We start from the raw sequence: 19,818 nt of genomic DNA on the forward strand, positions 1-19,818 counted from the left end.
GCTTCCTGTTGCTATATCGTCTCCCCAGCGCTGCGTGACGCCACATAGCAACGGAAGTAGGGCGTTGAGGCCGCCCATGCTTCCGGAAGAGTGGCATTGAGTTGTAGGAATCCTGGTCTCCGCGTGTGTGTTTACAGCGGCGCGGGCTCGTTGGTACAGAGGTGCTGGCGCCGCGGGGCTGGTGAGTAAAGGGCAGAGGCGAGAAGGAAAGAACCCCATGGTTCTCAGGCCTGCCCCAGGGCTGGGTCCGCTGGTCCCTGCCAGGCACTTGACGTGCCCGGTGAGTGGTTCGGCCACCTGATCCCCACTCTGAAGCCGGCTCTGTTCACGCAGCCCCTGAAACCCCAGGCTCTTTGTCAGGGAAGTAGCTTAAGTCCCTTCTCTGCCCCTGGATCGCCTTACTTTTGGGGGCCTCGGTTTCCCCTTTTCTGATATAAGATTAAGGGCCAAATTCCCAGCAAACTAGACCCCTTGCACTTTCCTATTTCTACGCAGCATATATCCATTCCTGATTCCAAATCCTTGGCTACCTCTGGGTCGTCACTTCTTCTACAGTCGCAAGCTCTTCTAGATTCTTTTTTTTTTTTTTTTTTTTGAGACAGAGTCTCACTCTGTTGCCCAGGCTAGGGTGAGTGCCGTGGCATCAGCCTAGCTCACAGCAACCTCAAACTCCTGAGCTCAAGCAATCCTCCTGTCTCAGCCTCCCGAGTAGCTGGGACTACAGGCATGCGCCACCATGCCCGGCTAATTTTTTTCTATATATATTTTTAGCTGTCCATATAATTTCTTTCTATTTTTAGTAGAGATGGGGTCTCGCTCTTGCTCAGGCTGGTCTCGAACTCCTGAGCTCAAACAATCTGCCCACCTCGGCCTCCCAGAGTGCTAGGATTACAGGCGTGAGCCACCGCGCCCGGCCGCTTCTAGATTCTTATTCCCAGGTGTCTCTCAGACCTAACCCCTCCTATCTTTTCTTATTGAAACCTAGTTCTGGTTCTCATGGTTTCTCTGCTGTATTGCGTTTGAATCCTTCCGGATTTACTTGCCTTCAGTCCTCTCTTCTGTCCAATCTACAGCCCAAAGTAAATTTTTCTTGATTACTATTCTGTTGCTTTCCCTCCTTAAGGCTCTGACTTGCCAAAGTAAACATAAACTACTCAGATCTAATTCAAGGTCTTCCGCAGAAAAGCCGAACCTCTCTTTTAAGATTTATCTCCGATTACTCTGCTTTATTCTCCTTGTGGTCTAGTGGAACAATTCTTCAAGACAGGCAACAGCAAGAGTTTGAGCAATTGTTTGATAGGCAAGTTGCTGGCATTTATTGAAATAACAGGCTTTGCCCATTTCTGTGCCTTTTCTCATATTCCCTTTCTTCCTGTCAGGCTCTCATTCATCTTTTAACATTCAGCTCAAAAGAAACTTCTTTATGAAGTTGCCTCCTTTTACTGAGGCCTCATCACTTCCTACCTCTTTGTTGATAGTTTATAATCCAATTTATATGTTAAATTACTTGCATGATTGTTTTATCTTGTAAAAAAAATGCATGTTCTTTGAAAGTCGGGGGTTATATGTTCATTTGTGCATGTCTGACCTAACTGTAGCTGTTTAATGAGTATTGACTATGCTGAATCTATAACTCTTTTTCTGGAAGAAGGTGTGTGGACTTTTGGTTTTGAAAGAGAGACCTTTGGAAAGATGTACAGATTATTAGGGGCCTGACATCTCAACCATCTATGTCACAGTGCTTAATATTGTCTAACACATTGCTAGAATGTTCTATGTCTTGCTCATTGATGACAGCTTTTATGAAATCTGTCACCATTGTTACATCTCACCATTACTCTTTGCATTGTTTTTAGGAGACCCAAACATGGCAACCCTGGAAGAAAGCTTCCCCCGAGGGGGTACAAGAAAGATCCACAAATCAGAGAAGGCTTTCCAGCAGTCAGTTGAACAAGACAACTTATTTGATGTAAGAGTTATGCTTATTTGGTGAGACTCACTGGAAACTCACTCTAGTGTCTTGTGAAGGATGAGCCTTATTTGAGAATATGTTATTTTCTTTTCTTTTTTTTTTTTATTTGAGACAGAGTCTCGCTTCGTTGCCCAGGCTACAGTGAGTGCCGTGGCATCAGCCTCACTCACAGCAACCTCAAACTCCTGGGCTTAAGCAATCCTACTACCTCAGCCTCCCGGGTAGCTGGGACTACAGGCATGCGCCACCATGCCCGGCTAATTTTTTCTATATATATTTTAGTTGGCCAGATAATTTCTTTCTATTTTTAGTAGAGACGGGGGTCTCGCTGTTGCTCAGGCTGGTCTCGAACTCCTGACCTTGAGCAATCCACCCGCCTCGGCCTCCCAGAGTGCTAGGATTACAGGCATGAGCCACCTCGCCCGGGCCGAGAATATGTTATTTTCTAGGTTTGTTTCTTGTTGAAGTTCATTTCTATAAATTGAACTTGTTAGAGAGGCCATACCACGAGGCTATATCTTTTGGAGCATAGTATTTAGTATTTGAGTTTCAAGTGCTGTTGTTCCTTGTTCTTAGGGACTCTGTGCGTGTTGATTAAGGATAGAGAGGAAGCGGTTTGATCATTTCTTTTTTGTTTGTTTGTTTTAAGAGAGGAGGTCTCACTCTGTTGCCCAGGCTGGACTCAAACTCCTGGGCTCAAGCAATCCGCTTGCCTCTGCCTCCTGAATAGCCGGGACTAGCTGGGACTGCTGGCATGAGCCACTGCACCCTAACTGATCATTGCATTTTTAAATGGGGTCCTCACCACGTGCAGTGGTTAAAGTTTGCATTAGAATTTGCAGTTTCACCTAGACTAGGCTGTGCTCCAAATGCTAGGGGTAAGGGAACTAACATTTCAGTGTGTGGCTTTATATCTATAACATATTATATAATCTTTCTGACTATACTATGAAGTGGTAATTGAAATTCTATGATGAGGACCTGAGGCTCGGAGAGGTTATATAATTTAGGTGAAACCACTTAGCTTGTTATGGTAGAGTTGGGAGTTTAACTTGGGTCTCTGTGACTCTAGCTTTCATTTGCATGCACTGGGGAACCCTAGTGTTCATCCCAGTCAAGAGAGGAAGAACACAAGAGAGAAGAGACTTTGGGACCATGAAGGAGGCTTCTCAGACCATGGGAAAAGGGAGCATTGGTGGCCGAATGGAGAGTTGGGATTGAAGCAAGAATTAAAGGAACAACTGGGAGTGGGGCAGGGTGGAGTGGAGTGGGGGAGTAGCACAGCAAGGAGACAGATGACCTGAAATGGGAGGAAAAGGCCAGGATTGCTTCTTATTCTTTTGGATCTTTGTGGGTCTTTTTTCCTCTTTAGATTTCTACTGAAGAGGAATCCACCAAAAGGAAAAAGAGCCAGAAAGGGCCAGCAAAAACAAAAAAGTTGAAAATCGAGAAGAGAGAAAGTAGCAAGTCTATAAGAGAGAAGTTTGAAATCCTTAGTGTTGAGGTTTGTTAAAGTTTGGTTTTCCTTGTTTGCTTAAGTTTGTGTATGTTCTTCCTTCCCTCTTCTTTTTTTCCTTTCATTCTTTTCTCTCTTTTATGTGTGTGTCTGTAAAGATTCTTGCAATTTTTGCTGAGAATTGAGCGTTATTTCCTTTGATTGTTAAGTAATGCTTGGGGTCTTCTTTTATTTTCTTTAAAGCTGTCTTGGGCTTGTTTGTGTCCTCATGGCACTTGTATTTTAATAAATTCAGAGGTTAGAACTGACACTAACTTTAGCAATCATTCTAATCCTACCCATTCATTTCATAGATGTGAAACCATCTCAGAGAAGTGAAGTGGTCTCACAGTGTTTTTAGATTATAATTTCAATATATGTTAGTTGTAAAAAAGAAAAAATGTCAAATGATTCTGAAGGGAAAGATTCAGATTCATTCCTGTATGACACTTTTTAAAAAATTGTTTAGCTTGGTTCCAACATTAGGAAACTAAACATTTTACATAAAAAATGTGACTTTTGGCTTCCATTAAAAATTGGAAAGTGCTGAGAACTAAAAAGGCCCATGTTCCCTCATGTTTGTAGTGACAAGGAGCTGAGTAGTGGTTGTACCCATCATAGCCAGCATGCACACTCTCGACTGCCTGCCATTGCCTCCACTGGCCTGCTTCCTTCATTGTGTTGTCTGCTAAGCATTTGAATTTGAGTTGTTTGGAATAAAGTAAAAAGCAAAAGTGTCCTCTAGCATCCCAGTGCTGTTAACACTGTTGTATAATCTAGACCTTTCACAGTGCTCAGTTAGATATTTGAGAAGCGCACAAACATGCACGCACACACATATGTATTTCTTTTCATTTACAAAATTCTCACAGCTTTTAAATGTCAGAGTTGGGACTAGAAGCCAGACCTCCTAACTGCCCTATCTTCTTGTCTTCCTTTTTGTACATATTTCACTTTTTCTCTTCTAGTCCCTGTGTGAAGGAATGCGGATTTTAGGTTGTGTGAAAGAGGTAAATGAATTAGAACTGGTGATCAGTCTCCCCAATGGCCTCCGGGGATTTGTGCAAGTAACTGAAATCTGTGATGCTTACACCAAGAAGCTGAATGAGCAGGTGGCACAAGAAGAACCTCTGAAGGTAAGGGAAACCTGGATGAAACCTGTTACTGGAAATAAGTGGAACACAAATAGACGTAAAATTACAACTTTGCTAAATGCTAAGAAGGAAAGGTACAAAGTGCTATGAGAGTTTATAATAAGGGGATTTTTGACTTAGTCCAGGAAGCCTAGAAGACTTTGCTGAGGAAGGCATGCTTGAGCTGAGATCAGAAGAATGAGGGTTCCCTAGGTACAGAAGGAAGGGAGTTCTGGCAGAAGCTACACAGTATGGAACAGAGAGAAGGCTAGTATGGCTAGAAAGAGAGAGCAAGGGAGAGTGTGGTGTAGGATGGGCTGGAGAGCTAGGTGGGGGCCAGGTTGTGTGCAGTTTTGCAGACTATGTTAAAGATTGGGGTTTTTTTGTTGTTGTTTTTTATTTTTTGGAGACAAGAGTCTCGCTCTATTGCCTGGGCTAGAGTACTATGGTGTCAGCCTGGCTCACAGCAACCTCCAACTCCTGGGTTCCAGCGATCCTTCTACCTCAGGCTCTCAAATAGCTGGAACTACAGGTGTGCACCACCACACCCAGCTAATTTTTTCTATTTTTAGTAGAGACAGGGCCTCCCTCTTACTCAGGTGGGTCTCAAACTCCTGAGTGCAAACCATCCTTGGCCTCCCAGAGTGCTAGGATTACAGGCGTGAGCCACTGCGCCTGGCTGACAACTCTTAACCAGTTATTTTACATCTGCCTGTTATGTGGAAACCTTTGGATGCCTTATGTTGGAATTCAAGACTCTGACTTGACCATAGACCCATCTTCCTTTGTGGATGAGCAGTTATTCATCCACCTTTCAGATTCTTTGGAGTCTAAGGAAGAGAAGCCACTGAGGCCAGGCTGGGCAGTGGATTTTTGGTTCAGGGAAAGGATGTGTATCAGGTCTTTCTCATTTGTGTCATGCAGGATCTACTCCACCTGCCTGAGCTTTTCTCGCCTGGAATGCTGGTGAGATGTGTGGTGAGCAGTGTGGGTATCACAGAGAGGGGAAAAAGGAGTGTGAAGCTATCTCTGAACCCCAAAAATGTCAACAGAGTGCTGAGTGCTGAGGCCCTGAAACCCGGCATGGTACGTACCTGGGGTCAGGGAAGAGGAGCAGGCAACATGCCTTCTCCCTGCTCTGCCTCCTGTGGAGTGTGGTCTAGGCCACCGTTTACTTTCAGTTTAACTGTTACATGCAGGAGTGGGTCTTTTTCTGGAGGGAAGATCTAGGTGCTTTGAGTACTAAATGTACAGAGCCACATTGCTCCCCATAAAATATAAAGGAGGATGGCATGATTTTTTTTACTGCCTCGGAGGTGCTTAGCAAAGACATAATATGACAGCTAAAAGGGTAGTTCTGGATTCTCTCGGTAATCATGGCTCTGGGAGTGACCTTGCAGGGCCTAGCAGTTTATCCCTCTTTGCATAACATAAAAATCTTTCCTATCTTTTGAAAAATCTCCAGGTGAGAGACTCCTCTCTCATGCCAATATTCAACTGTGTTTAACACTCTTCACAGTCTGGAAGCCAGAAGATCCTTCAAGGCCTGGGAGAATTGAAGTTGATGTCTGTCCTCTAGTGGGATTGTGGTTTCAAGTTAAAAGTAGGGGGTGGCATGATGGGAGAGTGCATAGAGATTAATGGTGGGAACATTCACATTTTGGATGTTTGTATGTTTGTTGTGACTCCCTTTACCTGTGACCTGGAACTTTCGGGAATGCTTTCTCTTCACTCAGTTGCTCACAGGCACTGTGTCCAGCCTGGAAGACCATGGCTACCTAATGGACATTGGTGTTGATGGGACCAGAGCATTTTTGCCACTGCCAAAAGCCCAGGAGTACATCCGACAGAAGAACAAAGGTGAGGGCAGGAAGAGGGGCCAGTACATGGCACTGAGATGGTACCTGTGGGGATTATATTTAAGTGCTACTTAGATGAGTAACGTGACCCTGATTCAGAAGGGTGACCCTGGAGGCTCTGTGGCTTTGGTAAAATCAGCGGTTAATCCTAGCTGATAGGCAAAGGAAGATGTGTGAAGGGCCAGGGAGTGGCAGGGTCTCACTACGATCTGAAGGACTAGTGTCAGTTTTGCTCACCAGAAGGAAGATTCCACTGAAATTTGAGCTTGCAGGGCCTCTAAACTAGCACTCTTTCGGACTTGTTGAGATTTTCTTGTTTTTGTGGGGCAGTTGAATTCCAGATCAATTAGGGTAACTTCATTCTCTTCTTGTAGTTGGCCCTTTAGAGATGGGAAGTATGGGTAGTAGTATTAGATGCTAACTGGACAGGTAGGTCATGGATCTTTTCAGATACTGCTTGGGCCCGAGTTAAAAGTCCTTATCATTGAACTATTTTTCCTTTTGGGGGGTTGGGCTTACAGGTGCTAAATTGAAGGTGGGTCAGTACCTGAACTGCGTCATTGAAGAGGTGAAAGGCAACGGAGGAGTTGTTAGTCTGTCTGTTGGTCATGCAGAGGTTTCTACTGCCATTGCTACTGAGCAGCAAAACTGGACCCTTAATAACTTGCTACCAGGACTGGTAGTCAAAGCCCAGGTACAGAAGGTAAGCTGTTCATTGTTACTACTGTTTTTTTAAAAATAAAAATAATTTTTGTTAAAGTATTACATGCATACAATCCAAAATTACGGCGTGGTAGGGCCACTGGTTACATGTGGCCATTGAGCACTTGAAATGTGGCAGTGCCATATATTGAAATGATAATATTTTGTATACATTGGGTTGAGTAAACTATTATTAAAGTAAATTTCATCTGTTTATAGTTTTAAAATGTGACTGCTGGAATTAAAATTACATATATGGCTTCCATTATATTTCTATTGGATAGTGCTGATCTGAAAGGTCAAATGGTATTAAAAGGCTTATAATGAAGAACTTATCCCTCCCAACTCCCATCTTTAACTCTTCTAACTTATCTTTTGAAATTTCTGTCTATATTTTTGAGTAATAAGCTTCTGCTGGTATCTCTTGGTTTATCAATTTTAGGCATTGGGTTTTAAATTCTTATCAGGGTAAGTGAAGATTTGCCTCTTTTAATCTTCCCTTCCCCTCCCACAACCTCCCGATATAGGTATATTAAAGTTTTGATTTAAGTCAATATTCATTGTTTAAAATACTATGTGTAAATATTGTTTACTGCTGAGCTGGGTAATATACTATGACCATTTCTTTTTTTTTTTTTATTTAGGAGTGGGGAGTTGTGAGGAGGGGTGTTCAGTTGCCTTGTTTGTTTTTGTTGAGACAGTCTCACTCTATCACCCTGGCTAGAGTGCAGTGTCCGTCATGATAGCTCACTGCAACCTCCAAATCCTGGGCTCAAGTGATCCTTCTGCCTCAGCCTCCTGGTAGCTGGGACTACAGGCGTGCATTGCAGTGCCCAGTGGGTTTTTTTTGCAACTTCTTTTTGGTAGAGGCGGGATTTCCCTCTTGCTGAGGCTGGTCTTGAACTCCTCTAGGGATAAGAGGGGACTTAGTTCCCTGATGTCAGTCACCTGCCTCACAGCTCTCTTTTGAGGTGCTTGTTACCTTTGCTTTTGGGGGGCTCTGTAGGGCGAATTGGTTTGCTCATGATCAATATCTCCCTTTTGTAAGCATTTGAGTTTTACCTTCTTAGTCCAGGCAAATATCCAAGTTAGCACCAATTAATCCACATTGTCAGCCTGGCAGTTCCCCAAGGATACTTGTGCAAAGCTCCTTCCATCCTGTTGAGAAATCCCAGAGGATGGGAGGATTGATGTCCTCTCTTAGGCTGGAAGGGAAATGAGCTTACTAAATAAAGAAATAGCCAGTGCTTGGAGTTGTCTTGCCACTTAGTTTTATAGGAAGAAAGATTGATAAGGGTTGGCCAGGAGAGGAGAGATACACAGTTATAATGGATAATGTGGCATTGAGTGTTTACTATGAGCAGTGTCTCTTACATTCCTGGTTCTCTCAAAGAAATGTTTTTCATAACTTGTTCTGTTTATTTCTAGGTGACTCCATATGGCCTTACGCTAAACTTCCTCACATTCTTCACAGGCCTCGTTGACTTTATGCACCTGGATCCCAAGAAAGCTGGAGCATATTTCTCAAACCAAGCAGTAAGCAATGTTGCACCTATCTTTTCTTGATTCCACTTGTGTCCCATTTGCTGTCCAGTGTCACAGTTAGCTTCAGGGCAGGTCCTAGGACTACGGGTAACTGCTGTGCAGAAAGGAGATGAGGGGAATAATAGTGTTTCAGAGGGAACACTAGAAACTCCCACTGGCTGGGCTGAGATTAGGGAAGGAGCAGGTGGAGAAGCAGCAGCTTTTAGTTTTTAATTCATAGTCTTCCATATGGTTTGGGGGTTCTTGGGATAGTAAATCTTTTATAATTTAAAGTGTCTTAGAAGAATATTTAACATAGGAGAATAAGATATGTTTAAATAGAAAAAGGTGATTTAAAAATTTCCATCTACTAGTGTAGATCCAATTTTGAAAACACAGTAAAAAAGAGTACATACACATGGTTGAAATACTGAAAGATTATGCAGCTACATGTTAATAGTGATGAACTCTGGTGATCTTTCTACTCTTTATTAAAAAATATTTACATACATACTAAAGTCCATTGTGCCTGGACTTTATTCTTTTTTAAGTATTCAAATTTTCTACAGGGAACATGGATATTTGGGAAGAAAATCCCAATATCTGATTTTTTTTTTTTTTTAAGAAACAGTCTTACTCTGTCACCCATGCTGGAGTACAGTGGCCCGATCATAGCTCACTGCAGCCTTGAACTCCTGTGCTCAAGTGTTCTCTTGCCTCACCCTCCCAAGTAGCTGGGACTACAGGCACGTGCCACCACACCCAGCTAATTTTTTATTTTTTGTAAAGACAGGGTCTTGTTATGTTGCACAGGTTGGTCTTGAACTCCTGGCCTCAAACAGTCCTTCTGCCTCAGTCTTCCAAAGTGCTGGGATTACAAATATTTTGTTTGACTTTTCCACGTGCTGCTTGCTTGTACAAGCCAATTTTAGTTCTTACATACTAAAGATTTTAGTACTTACCTGATTAGCACATGGAGAGGCTTGAACTGCAGAAAGGCTACTCCAGGGTATGTACTATGTGCCTTCTCCTGCTCTTCTTTCTGTCTAGGTCAGGGCCTGCATCCTCTGTGTCCATCCTCGGACCAGAGTTGTGCGCCTGAGCTTGCGCCCCATCTTCCTGCAACCTGGGCGTCCACTCACCCGGCTGTCTTGCCAGCACCTTGGAGCTGTGCTAGATGACGTTCCTGTTCAGGGCTTTTTCAACAAGGCTGGGGCCGTCTTCAGGCTGAAGGATGGGATTCTGGCCTATGCACGGGTAAGGCAGCTTCTTTGTTTGGTCAGGGATCTTATCACCGGAAGGAGTTTTGAGACACAGGGGTCCTTTCTGCTTCCTTCATCCCTTGACATTAGTTTATTTTTGGATATCCCTGAGTGTGACGGACTATTCATAGTGTTTAGAACAATGTTTATTTATTTATTTTTTTATTGAGACAGGGCCTTGCTCTGTTGCCCAGACTAGAGTGCAGTGGCACCATCATAGCTCACTGCAACCTCAGACTCCCAGGCTCAAGCAATCCTCCTGCCTCAGCCTGCCAAGTAGTTGGGACTACAGGCATATGCTACCACGCCCAGCTAATTTTTCTGTTTTTATAGAGATAGGGTCTTCCTCTTGCTCAGGCTGGTCTTGAACTCCAGGCCTCAAGGAATCCACCTGACTTGGCCTCTGAAAGTGCTAGGATTACAAGTGTGAGCCAGTGCATCTGGCTTTCTATTTGTTACAGTAGAATGCCTTAGAACCAACTTGCCATATTTGATACTTGGTCAATGGTTAAGTATAAGAAGGAGTTAGGATCAAGACGAGGGCTCAGCAAAGTTTTTCTTAAAGGGTTGGATAATAGATATTTTAGGCTCGTTGGCCATATAGTCTCTCTCCTAATTACTCAACTCTATTGTTACAGTGTGAGGGCAATGCAGACAGTATGTAAGTGAACAGGATGACTGCGTTCCAATAAAACTTTTGTTGACAAAAGTAGGCACTGCAATAGGACTGCAGTTTACTGACCTGTGACCTAGGCTGTTCTCTGATCTTAATTGAGATCCTATAATGGTAAAAAGCAGTTTTTTTAGTGAGTAGAATTATCTTACCAGGCAAAGTATTGTTTTTGTGGTGGATGATAAATGTATTCAGTCATCTTGGTGTGCTTTAAGTCTGATTGGCTCAGCCCTCTTGCCTCTGGCTTGTCCTAAACCACTTGGTGTTTTGCAGCTCAGCCATCTCTCTGATTCTAAGAGCAGCTTCAAACCTGAGAGCTTCAAGCCGGGGAACACTCACAAGTGTAGAATCATTGACTACAGCCAAATGGATGAACTGGCCTTACTCTCTCTGCGGACGTAAGTCTGTCATTAACGCGTGGGGGCGTAGAGATGCGCACTTGCACGTTTGCAGCATTCGGTTTCTCCTGGCTGTGCTTGGTAAGGCGTTCCTTTCTCACCAGCATGATTGTGGTAGGCCTGAAGTTTAGGCAGTCTCTGCCCTAGTTTATTTAATCCTGTATTTTCCTTTTGTCCTAGGTCAATTATTGAAGCTCAGTATCTTAGATATCATGACATCAAACCTGGGGCAGTGGTAAAGGTAAGACCTCAAGCATGTAATTAGATACTCCCCCCACTGTCAGGCATTCTTTGGTTCATAGCTTACTGTCAGCTCATTGGTCCTTATGTTAACACACTGAAACTCATGTTCCTTGCCTCTGCCTGTTAACTGGAATTTTTCTCTCTTCCCTTGGGTAACTTGTAATTAATTTCAAGGTAAGGTCTACTGGCACCACCCAACTACACAGAAGCAATAGATCATAAACCCTGGGGTTTGGGATTTGGTATTAGTTATTAGACAAGATCAAAAATTAGTACTCTGTTAATTGTGTTACCTGGGATATTAGTGAGAAGCCCTTTCAGTTTTCTTTCCTCTCCAACCTTGTGGCTCTAATCAAGAAGCTCCCTTTATATGTAGAATTTATACCTGAGGAGATATAGTCCCATCTTTTAGGGAATATACTTATGAGGCACACAGAACATACATGCTCACCCAAAAAGATGTGAAGGTTCCCATAACTAACAGTGACGAAATCCAGATCATTGTGGGATGTGTGCTTTACCCATGTGAGATCTGGAATAACGGGCATAGTTAGCCCGGGAAGGTGTGCTTCAAAAGAGAGATGTGCCATGCTTTGCTATAGGAGATGGGGGAAAGACCTTTCTTGAGGCATCACGGTGTCTTTTCTTTGGGCTCTAGGGCACAGTGCTAACTATAAAGCCATACGGGATGCTGGTGAAGGTGGGCCAGCAAATAAGGGGCCTGGTACCTGCCGTGCATTTGGCTGACATCCTGATTAAGAATCCAGAGAAGAAGTACCACATTGGGGACGAGGTCAAGTGCCGGGTAAGCTTCCTACAGGGTCTCTGCTGGAGTTTTGACTAGGTAGGAAGAGAGCAGTTCTCAGTTGAAGTTTCTGCCTTCTTCCACAAAGTAAGCACATAATGTCTGCAGTGTGTGCAGTGCTGTGCCTGGCATTGGGAAGGGGAAAGTGAGTCCCTGTGCTTGAGAATTGTGTGATATAATTGGGAGTGAAAATATCTATACATGAAGTGAGAGCAAGCCAGTGTGTGACCTTTTGCCACATGGTTTGGTGTAGGCTATATGCTGTGGACACAGAAAGGGGAGGCCAGTGGGCTTGAGTTACTGACATCATAAATGGCAACTGCCACTAACATGTATTCCGTGCCAGTTGCTATGCTAGGCACGTGATGTGTATTATTTCATGTAATCCTTAAAACAACCCTATAAATTAAGTACTACTATCTTCATTTTGCAAGTGGGGAAATTAAAGCTTAGGAAGTGAAGTGTCTTGCCCAAAGTCACACAGCTAACAACTGTCAGAACCAGTTTTCACATTCAGCTCTGTACAACAAGAATGTTGTCTAGCTTTCTGGCAGAGGTAGGACTTGAACAAGAAGAGATGTGGGTAAAATTTGGAAGGAGCATGGGGTATGTTTTAGGCAGAGAAATAGCCCAGACAAAGTTGCCAGAATGTGGGTGGTTTATAACAAAGGCTTAAATCGAAAGAGAAGCTTCATAGGGTTGTGGAAATTAAACGTGATCATACACACAGAGTGCTTGGCATAGGGCCTGGTATGTACAGGCACTCAGTATGTTAGGTTTGCTTATATTCATTTTATTCCATCATTATTGACTCAGCAAAGGTATCAATTGCCTGTTGGTGCAATATTTTTTAGTAATGGGGTCGACGTTAAAAAGGGAGGAGTTATTCTGTCCTCAAGGAGCTGACTGTCTGAGAGGTGAAAGATAGTTGGATCTCTTGGTCTTAGTTTATAGGTAATAAACAATGGTACTGAGGTGGTAAATAGATTCAGTCGTTTATTCTGTCAGTCTAGATCCCAAGCTCACTGTGAGGGAACTAAGGTGGTAGAGAAGTTACTGTAACACAAGACTCTCCAGAGGTGCTGTAAATAATGAGGGTTGCCTTGTGGCCAGGAGGAAGTACATTTGAAATAGCGATTAATATGCCCTAGATTGTCATCCAGCAGGAAGCAGGGAGAATCTGCAGCTGAGATTATTAGAGGAAAAGAGGTAGCCGGTTCTTGGAGAATGACCCATGGCCTATGGGTTTAGGGGGTTGCAGAGACCAGCTCGTGGCTCTCTTGGTGATGGCCATTATCCCTCCCCTAGGTATTGCTTTGTGACCCCGAAGCCAAGAAGCTGATGATGACTCGGAAGAAAACCCTGGTTGAGTCCAAACTACCTGCCATTACCTGCTATGCTGATGCCAAGCCTGGTCTGCAGACACATGGCTTCATTGTCAGGGTGAAGGACTATGGCTGCATCGTGAAGTTCTACAATGATGTGCAGGGACTGGTGCCCAAGCACGAGCTTAGTGCTGAGTACATCCCTGACCCGGAGAGAGTCTTTTACACTGGCCAGGTAACCCTTCCCCTGGACAAGCCCCCCTACCCTTGGTGACCCCAGCAACACAGATTTTAATTTGAAGGGGTAGTAAGTAGGAGGGCTGCTTTTTTTTTTTTTTTTTTTTTGAGACAGAGTCTCACTCTGTCACCTGGGATAGAGTGGCATCATCATAGCTCACTGTAACCTCAAACTCCTGGGCTCAAACAATCCTCTTGCCTCAGCGTCCCAAGTAGCTGGGACTACAGGTGCATGCCATCATGCCTGGCTAATTTTTCTATTTCTAGTAGAGACAAGGTCTTGCTCTTGCTCGGGCTAGTCTCAGACTCCTGAGCTCAAGTATCAAATAGTCCTCCTGCCTCAGCTTCCCAGAGTGCTAGGATTATAGGCGTGAGCCCTCGTGCCCAGCCAGGAGGGCTGCCTTTTACGAGACTGAGGAAGACAGCAGATGGGGCACTGGACTTGAGCCAGCTGAATGGAGGAGGTGACAAACAGAACAGAGAGGAACCCTCAAGGGGGTCCAGCGGAAGCTGGCAAGATCAAGGACCTCAGACCCACAACCTGGAGGAAATCAGTCTTTACCTGTATTGTTCTGAGGCCACTGTCACCACAAGGGGGCAGTGCTATGAAACTAGTGAGTATGGGCATGTCCAGGAAAAATATTCTTTTTGCTTTTGTTATTTTTAATTGACACATAATTGTACATATTTATGGGGTACAGTGTAATATTTCAATACGTGTATACGATGTGTACTGATCAAATCAGGGTATTTAGCACATCCATCACCTCAAATGGAAAAATAATTTTTTAAGACTTGGGTTGTACCAAAGTTATCCATGTCTTCCTTTTACTCAAAAAACCGACTTGTGGGGATTATGTGTAACTCTCAGTACGTGTCTTCTTTTCACTGCCGTCTGATCTGATCCCAGGGCTTGGCGGATCTCTCGAGCCCCTGCAGCAGTAGTGGCGCGCACCAGCACTCCACGCCTGCGGGGAGGACTCAGCACGTGTGTGTGCTTTCTCTCCAGGTGGTGAAGGTTGTGGTGCTGAACTGTGAGCCGTCCAAAGAGAGGATGCTCTTATCCTTCAAGCTGTTGAGTGATCCAGAGCTACGGAAAGAGCCTGCAGGACACAGTCAGAAGAAAGGAAGAGTCATTAACGTTGGGCAGGTACTTGGACTTCTCTGGAGAAGTTTTTTGTTTTATAGCGAAGAGCAGGGTACCACTGACGGGGGGTGGGGGGTACTGGAACCCATGAAGGGGAAAGGGAGAGGTAGCTAGGTAAGATTCTGGGGCTAGAGGGGTTCTTGAGAGAAGACCTCATATATGTTCTTTCCTGTGTGCTGGAACAAATGAAAGGAGTCTATGAAAGGGAAGCTCTGTTAGAGGGTGGCTTTTCATTGTGTGCTGCTGCTCCTCTTTCTCTCTGGTCCCTGGGACCAGCCTGCAGTTCTGTCTTTCCTCTGGGACTCAGTGGAGGGACCTGGGAGAGGAGGGAGATGAGCCCGCAGACGAGTCCTCCTGGTGTGTGTGCGTGTGCATGTGTGCTGCGCTGGGGGGTGGGGTCTGGAAGAAAGCTGCTCCCCTGCTCGTGGCCTCTCAGTGATCCCTCGTGCCGGAGTGTGATGCCTCCCTGCCCTGCCTGATCCAGACTAAGCTGCTCTCTGTTCAAGACTAATGCTATTTTTTATCTTTATCTTCCCTGGGTAGTTGGTGGATGTGAAGGTTTTAGAGAAGACCAAAGATGGGCTGGAGGTGACTGTCCTGCCCTCCAACATCCCTGCTTTCCTCCCCACACCTCATCTGTCGGACCATGTCGCCAACGGGCCGCTGTTGTATCACTGGCTCCAGGCAGGCGACACCCTTCATCGTGTCCTGTGTCTGAGCCGGAGCGAGGGACATGTTGTATCCTTGACAGGTGTCTGTGGAGCACTGGAAGGTGGGGGAGTCTTGGGCCCTTGGGTGGGAAATTGTGGGTCAAGTTCAGCTCTTACTGAGAAACCCCATGGGGAAAAAATTTAGCCAGTTGACCTCAGAAACACGTCCACAAGACCGAACCAGTGACAAAGCCTGTACTGTGGAAAGTAAGAGCAGGACTGAGGAAGTGCTCCAGCAGATGCTGGTGGGCAGGGCAGTGTAGCCAGAAAGGTCGCCAGGGGGCAGGGGAGCCCAGGGGCCGGGGAGGAGGTAGTGAGGTGAGCAAGGCCCAGTGGGGCAGCCCCATTCGCACATCCGGCCTTTGTGGGGCATTCAGTGTGTGGCCCTGGGTTAGAACAATTAATGAGGTAGCTTCTGTCATCCTTTTTCCCTTCCCCCTTTTTCTCTTAGCGCCTTCTCCCCCTCAAGGGATGTGGAGCTCAGAAATACTCCTTTGGTCTTTGTGTGTGTGCATAGGTGGAGGACACTGCCCCTTCTCATGGAATGTGAAATAAAATTTCCTTAGAGTGAAATGGGCAGAGGTGGGAAAACAGGATTCGTTGGTGTGGAGGTGGAGGCAGTGGAGGACTGTGCCGTGGCTGACCCTGCTGCCAAGCCATGGAGACGAGCGTTTCCTCTTCAGTCCCCTCCAGTAATCTGGAGATGAGTTAACCAGGAAAGGAATAAAACAAGGGTTCTCAAACTTTAGTGTGCATGAGAGTCACCCGGAGGACTTGCTGAAGCACAGACAGCTGGGCCAACCCCGAGTTTCTGATTCAGTAGGTCTGGGCTGGTGCTGCTGCTGCTGGTCTGCACACGTAGAGAATTACTGCAGTGGCCAAGGGTCAGCCTGCAGGCCTGTCTGTCTCTCCCCGTGGAGAAAGGAGATGGGAGAGGTGGACATTTCATCTGCCTTTTCTGGAACATTCTCCCCTACCTTTTTTTTTTTTTTTTGGTGAGACAGAGTCTTGCTTCATCACCTGGGCTAGAGTGTAGTGGCTCAAAGTGTGCACCACCATGTTTGGCTAATTGTTTTGGTAGAGATGAGGTCTTACTGTGTTGCCCAGGATGGTCTCAAACTCCTGGCTTCAAGTGATCCTCCTGCCTCAGCCTCCCAAAGTGCTGGGGTCACAGGCATGGCCTCTTTCCGGAACATTCCTTGACAGAGTACCACTAGCTTCTTTGCAGGAAGCCAGCTTTGGTCTCCACAGTAGAAGGTGGCCAGGACCCCAAGAACTTCTCAGAAATCCACCCTGGAATGCTGCTCATTGGTTTTGTGAAGAGCATCAAGGACTATGGTGTGTTCATCCAGTTCCCCTCGGGTCTCAGTGGACTGGCCCCCAAAGCCGTAAGTTCAGCTTTGTGCACAAGGGCTTTTGAAGAGAGCCAGGGTTGTGGAACCTGAAGGTGGGTGGGAAGGAGCAGGATACTTTACACCTCCGAAGGATTTTCGGGGATGCCACCTGAGGGGGAGCATGACATAAAGGCACCTGGTGAGTGGAGCTGAGCTTCAGCCCGTGCTCCTCCTGCCCTGCTGTGTGACCTCCTGGAGAAAGGGCCCCTTTCCTGCTCCACACCACAGCACTGGGTAGGCTGAAGACTTCAGTCTCCGGTGTGAGGATGACTACACTTATTTTTATCATCTAAGCATGTTTACACATAGAAATTGATTTTCCTGAGCAGTTGGGTAAAGGTTTTGCAGCTTTTTGAGGTTTTTGAGGTATTAAGTTACCAGAATATCCTGGAAATCGTCATCCCCTGTCCCCATGATATCAAATTGTACAGGAAAAGATCTCAGTGGTCCCATAGTGGAACCCCCGATAGGCCTGCTGAATACACTGAGACCTAGAGGGGAGGAGACGCACCAAAGTCACGTAAGATGGTGCCGAGCAGATGGCATATAGCTAATTCTTGCCACAGAGCATTCGTAAATATTTCTTCCTTTCCATAGGCCTGTCTCCCTGATGTTTTGCCTGGGAAACACCATTTGTATCTCCTGCCAGAAAAACTTTTAAATGGGAGCAGAGGAGAGGGCCCCAGAAACCTGCATAGTGAGGGCAGAGGGTTGCCATTGAATATTAGAGATAAGGACAGCCCTGGTGTCCCTCTGGCTTGCCAGTAATGTGCCTTCTTGGCTGAGTGCTCTCTTGGAGGGCTGGACTGGGCAGCCAGGGCCGCCTCTGTTTTTATGGAAGGAGAATAGAGCTGTGCCCAGGGCTGGGGTGAACTTCCTAGGTCCCGTTTTTTCCCACCAGCACACCGCTTTCTGGGCATAGTAAGCAGGTTATCTCTCCTTTCCCTGTTTTCTGTCTGCTCTTCTTTTCAGATCATGAGTGACAAATTTGTGACCTCCACAAGTGACCACTTTGTCGAGGGGCAGACGGTCGTTGCAAAGGTGACCAACGTGGATGAGGAGAAGCAGCGGATGCTGCTGTCGCTGCGGCTGTCGGACTGCGCTCTCGGGGACTTGGCCACCGCCAGCCTCCTCCTCCTGAGCCAGTGCCTAGAGGAGCTGCAGGGCGTGCGCAGCCTCATGCGCAACCGAGGTGGGGGCCTCAGGGCCCTGCTGGAGGGGGACCGGGTGGGAGGGTGCGCATTGTAAATTACACCTGTTGCTGGGGTGAGTTGCTGGGCTTGTCAGAACAGAAAAAACAATTTGGTAATCTTTTTTTTTTAACGAAAGTATGACCTGCATAAAGTGCACAATCATGAAGTGTACAGCTCAGTAGGCATTTATAAAACGAACAGCCCTTTAAGATAAAGGTCATTACAAGAATCCCAGAAGTCCCCTTGTCCCCTCTGCCAGTCCAGAATCAAAATTTCCCTTAGTTCTGTGGCCGCATGTTTGCATCTGTTGTGAATTCATCACCTCTTCACTTTTCATTCCTTTATTCAGCAGATATATAGTGGATGATGAAATGGAACAGGGACCTGCTGGACTCCTTGAGGGGTTGTTGTTAATATTCCATCTGTCTTAGACTTTGAGCCATTGTGTGGGATTGTTGGAACCCTAATGGAATTTGGGCATACCAGGCTTGAGAGGATAGAATGTAAATTCAGAAACCAAAGGAAAGCCTGTGTTCCTGGTATTTCTTGTCTATGTTCGTGAATTATGGTCAGGTAGGATTAGCAAGGGGATAAGTCTCTCTGCCTGTGACAAGAGTTTTCACGGATACTGGACGCTTTTGCAAAAAGTGATTTTACCTCGTCAGTGGTTGCAGTGCTCCACTGTCCTCCGTGGTGACAGCATTCTTCCAGGGGAAAGTGTTTCGTGGTACTAATCCCTGTTTCCCTTGGGTCTCTGGTAGACTCTGTGTTGATCCAGACGCTGGCTGAGATGACGGCAGGAATGGTCCTTGACCTAGTGGTGCAGGAGGTGTTGGAGGATGGCTCTGTGTTGTTCAGCGGGGGCCCAGTGCCTGGCTTGGTCCTGAGAGCCAGCAAATATCATCGGGCAGGTGAGTACTCTGTCTCGCCTGTTGTGGTTGGTAGGGGAGACCCCTTCCTGTTGCTGCCTCTCCTAGATACAGAATTTCCAAATACGTAGGGTAGATGAGTTGATTGAGTAGAAATTTTTGGTGTGCCTATCTTGTGTTGAGTGCAAATCAAGGCAATTGACAGCACAGTGAAGAAGGTTTAGGTGTGAATCCTTTAATTGTTATCATTGAGTAAACCTAGATTTCTACCTTAATACCATGTTGCGTAAATTAAGGCCCACCTGAATGTGAACTGTGGGAGATAGACCTTTGGTTTCCCTAACTGTGGCCTATACAGACCTAGGACATGTGTCATTTTTCCTTTCTTGAGTCTAAGGGGTGACACCTGCATGCAAAAAGATGATGTTCTTCCTTCACCCTGTTCCAGGAGGATGATCACACTGTTTGGTTCTGTATTGCAGGACAGGAGGTGGAATCTGGGCAGAAAAAGAAGGTTGTGATCTTAAACGTTGATATGTTGAAGTTAGAAGTCCTTGTTTCCCTTCACCAGGACTTAGTTAATAGAAAAGCTAAAAAGGTAAGCTTGCTCCTTACTTCATTTCCATGGAGTCACATGACACACCCCATCCATCCCATGCTCCTAGCTCAAGGGTTCTAGTTCAGATGCCTGTAGCTAGGGTGACCATATGCCTGGACAAATCCAGGACATTCCCAGTTTTGACCTCTTGTTCTAGTATGGTTAATAGCGCTGACTTTCATTCTGGTTCAAGTGATAAATTATATGGTCACCCTATCGTTGGGCCAAGCAAGTGTTGTAAAGCAGTGAGGTTGGCTGTGTAGGTAGGGAGTGGCAAGA

At 45.6% G+C, this 19,818-nt stretch overlaps 1 protein-coding gene across 3 annotated transcripts in view; it reads left to right on the top strand.

Annotated features, from left to right (window-relative positions):
- Positions 1-90: 90 nt before the first annotated feature.
- PDCD11 (programmed cell death 11) overlaps positions 91-19,818 on the top strand; it is a 38,172-nt gene continuing 18,444 nt past the window's right edge. For 2 of the 3 annotated variants that reach the window (XM_069459821.1, XM_069459822.1), the window contains exons 1-19: positions 91-181; positions 1,857-1,969; positions 3,345-3,476; positions 4,436-4,603; positions 5,525-5,686; positions 6,337-6,460; positions 6,981-7,162; positions 8,590-8,697; positions 9,736-9,942; positions 10,894-11,018; positions 11,199-11,259; positions 11,920-12,066; positions 13,375-13,626; positions 14,638-14,778; positions 15,319-15,513; positions 16,703-16,873; positions 17,852-18,071; positions 18,834-18,983; positions 19,424-19,539. In XM_069459821.1, the coding sequence (XP_069315922.1) occupies positions 1,868-1,969; positions 3,345-3,476; positions 4,436-4,603; positions 5,525-5,686; positions 6,337-6,460; positions 6,981-7,162; positions 8,590-8,697; positions 9,736-9,942; positions 10,894-11,018; positions 11,199-11,259; positions 11,920-12,066; positions 13,375-13,626; positions 14,638-14,778; positions 15,319-15,513; positions 16,703-16,873; positions 17,852-18,071; positions 18,834-18,983; positions 19,424-19,539 (2,763 nt within the window). In that variant the 5' untranslated portion in view covers positions 91-181; positions 1,857-1,867. The remainder of the gene's footprint in view (positions 182-1,856; positions 1,970-3,344; positions 3,477-4,435; positions 4,604-5,524; positions 5,687-6,336; positions 6,461-6,980; positions 7,163-8,589; positions 8,698-9,735; positions 9,943-10,893; positions 11,019-11,198; positions 11,260-11,919; positions 12,067-13,374; positions 13,627-14,637; positions 14,779-15,318; positions 15,514-16,702; positions 16,874-17,851; positions 18,072-18,833; positions 18,984-19,423; positions 19,540-19,818) is intronic. The other variant, XM_069459823.1, reaches the window with a different exon arrangement.

This window comes from Eulemur rufifrons, chromosome 28 (genome assembly GCF_041146395.1).
Source record: "Eulemur rufifrons isolate Redbay chromosome 28, OSU_ERuf_1, whole genome shotgun sequence".
NCBI lineage: Eukaryota > Metazoa > Chordata > Mammalia > Primates > Lemuridae > Eulemur > Eulemur rufifrons.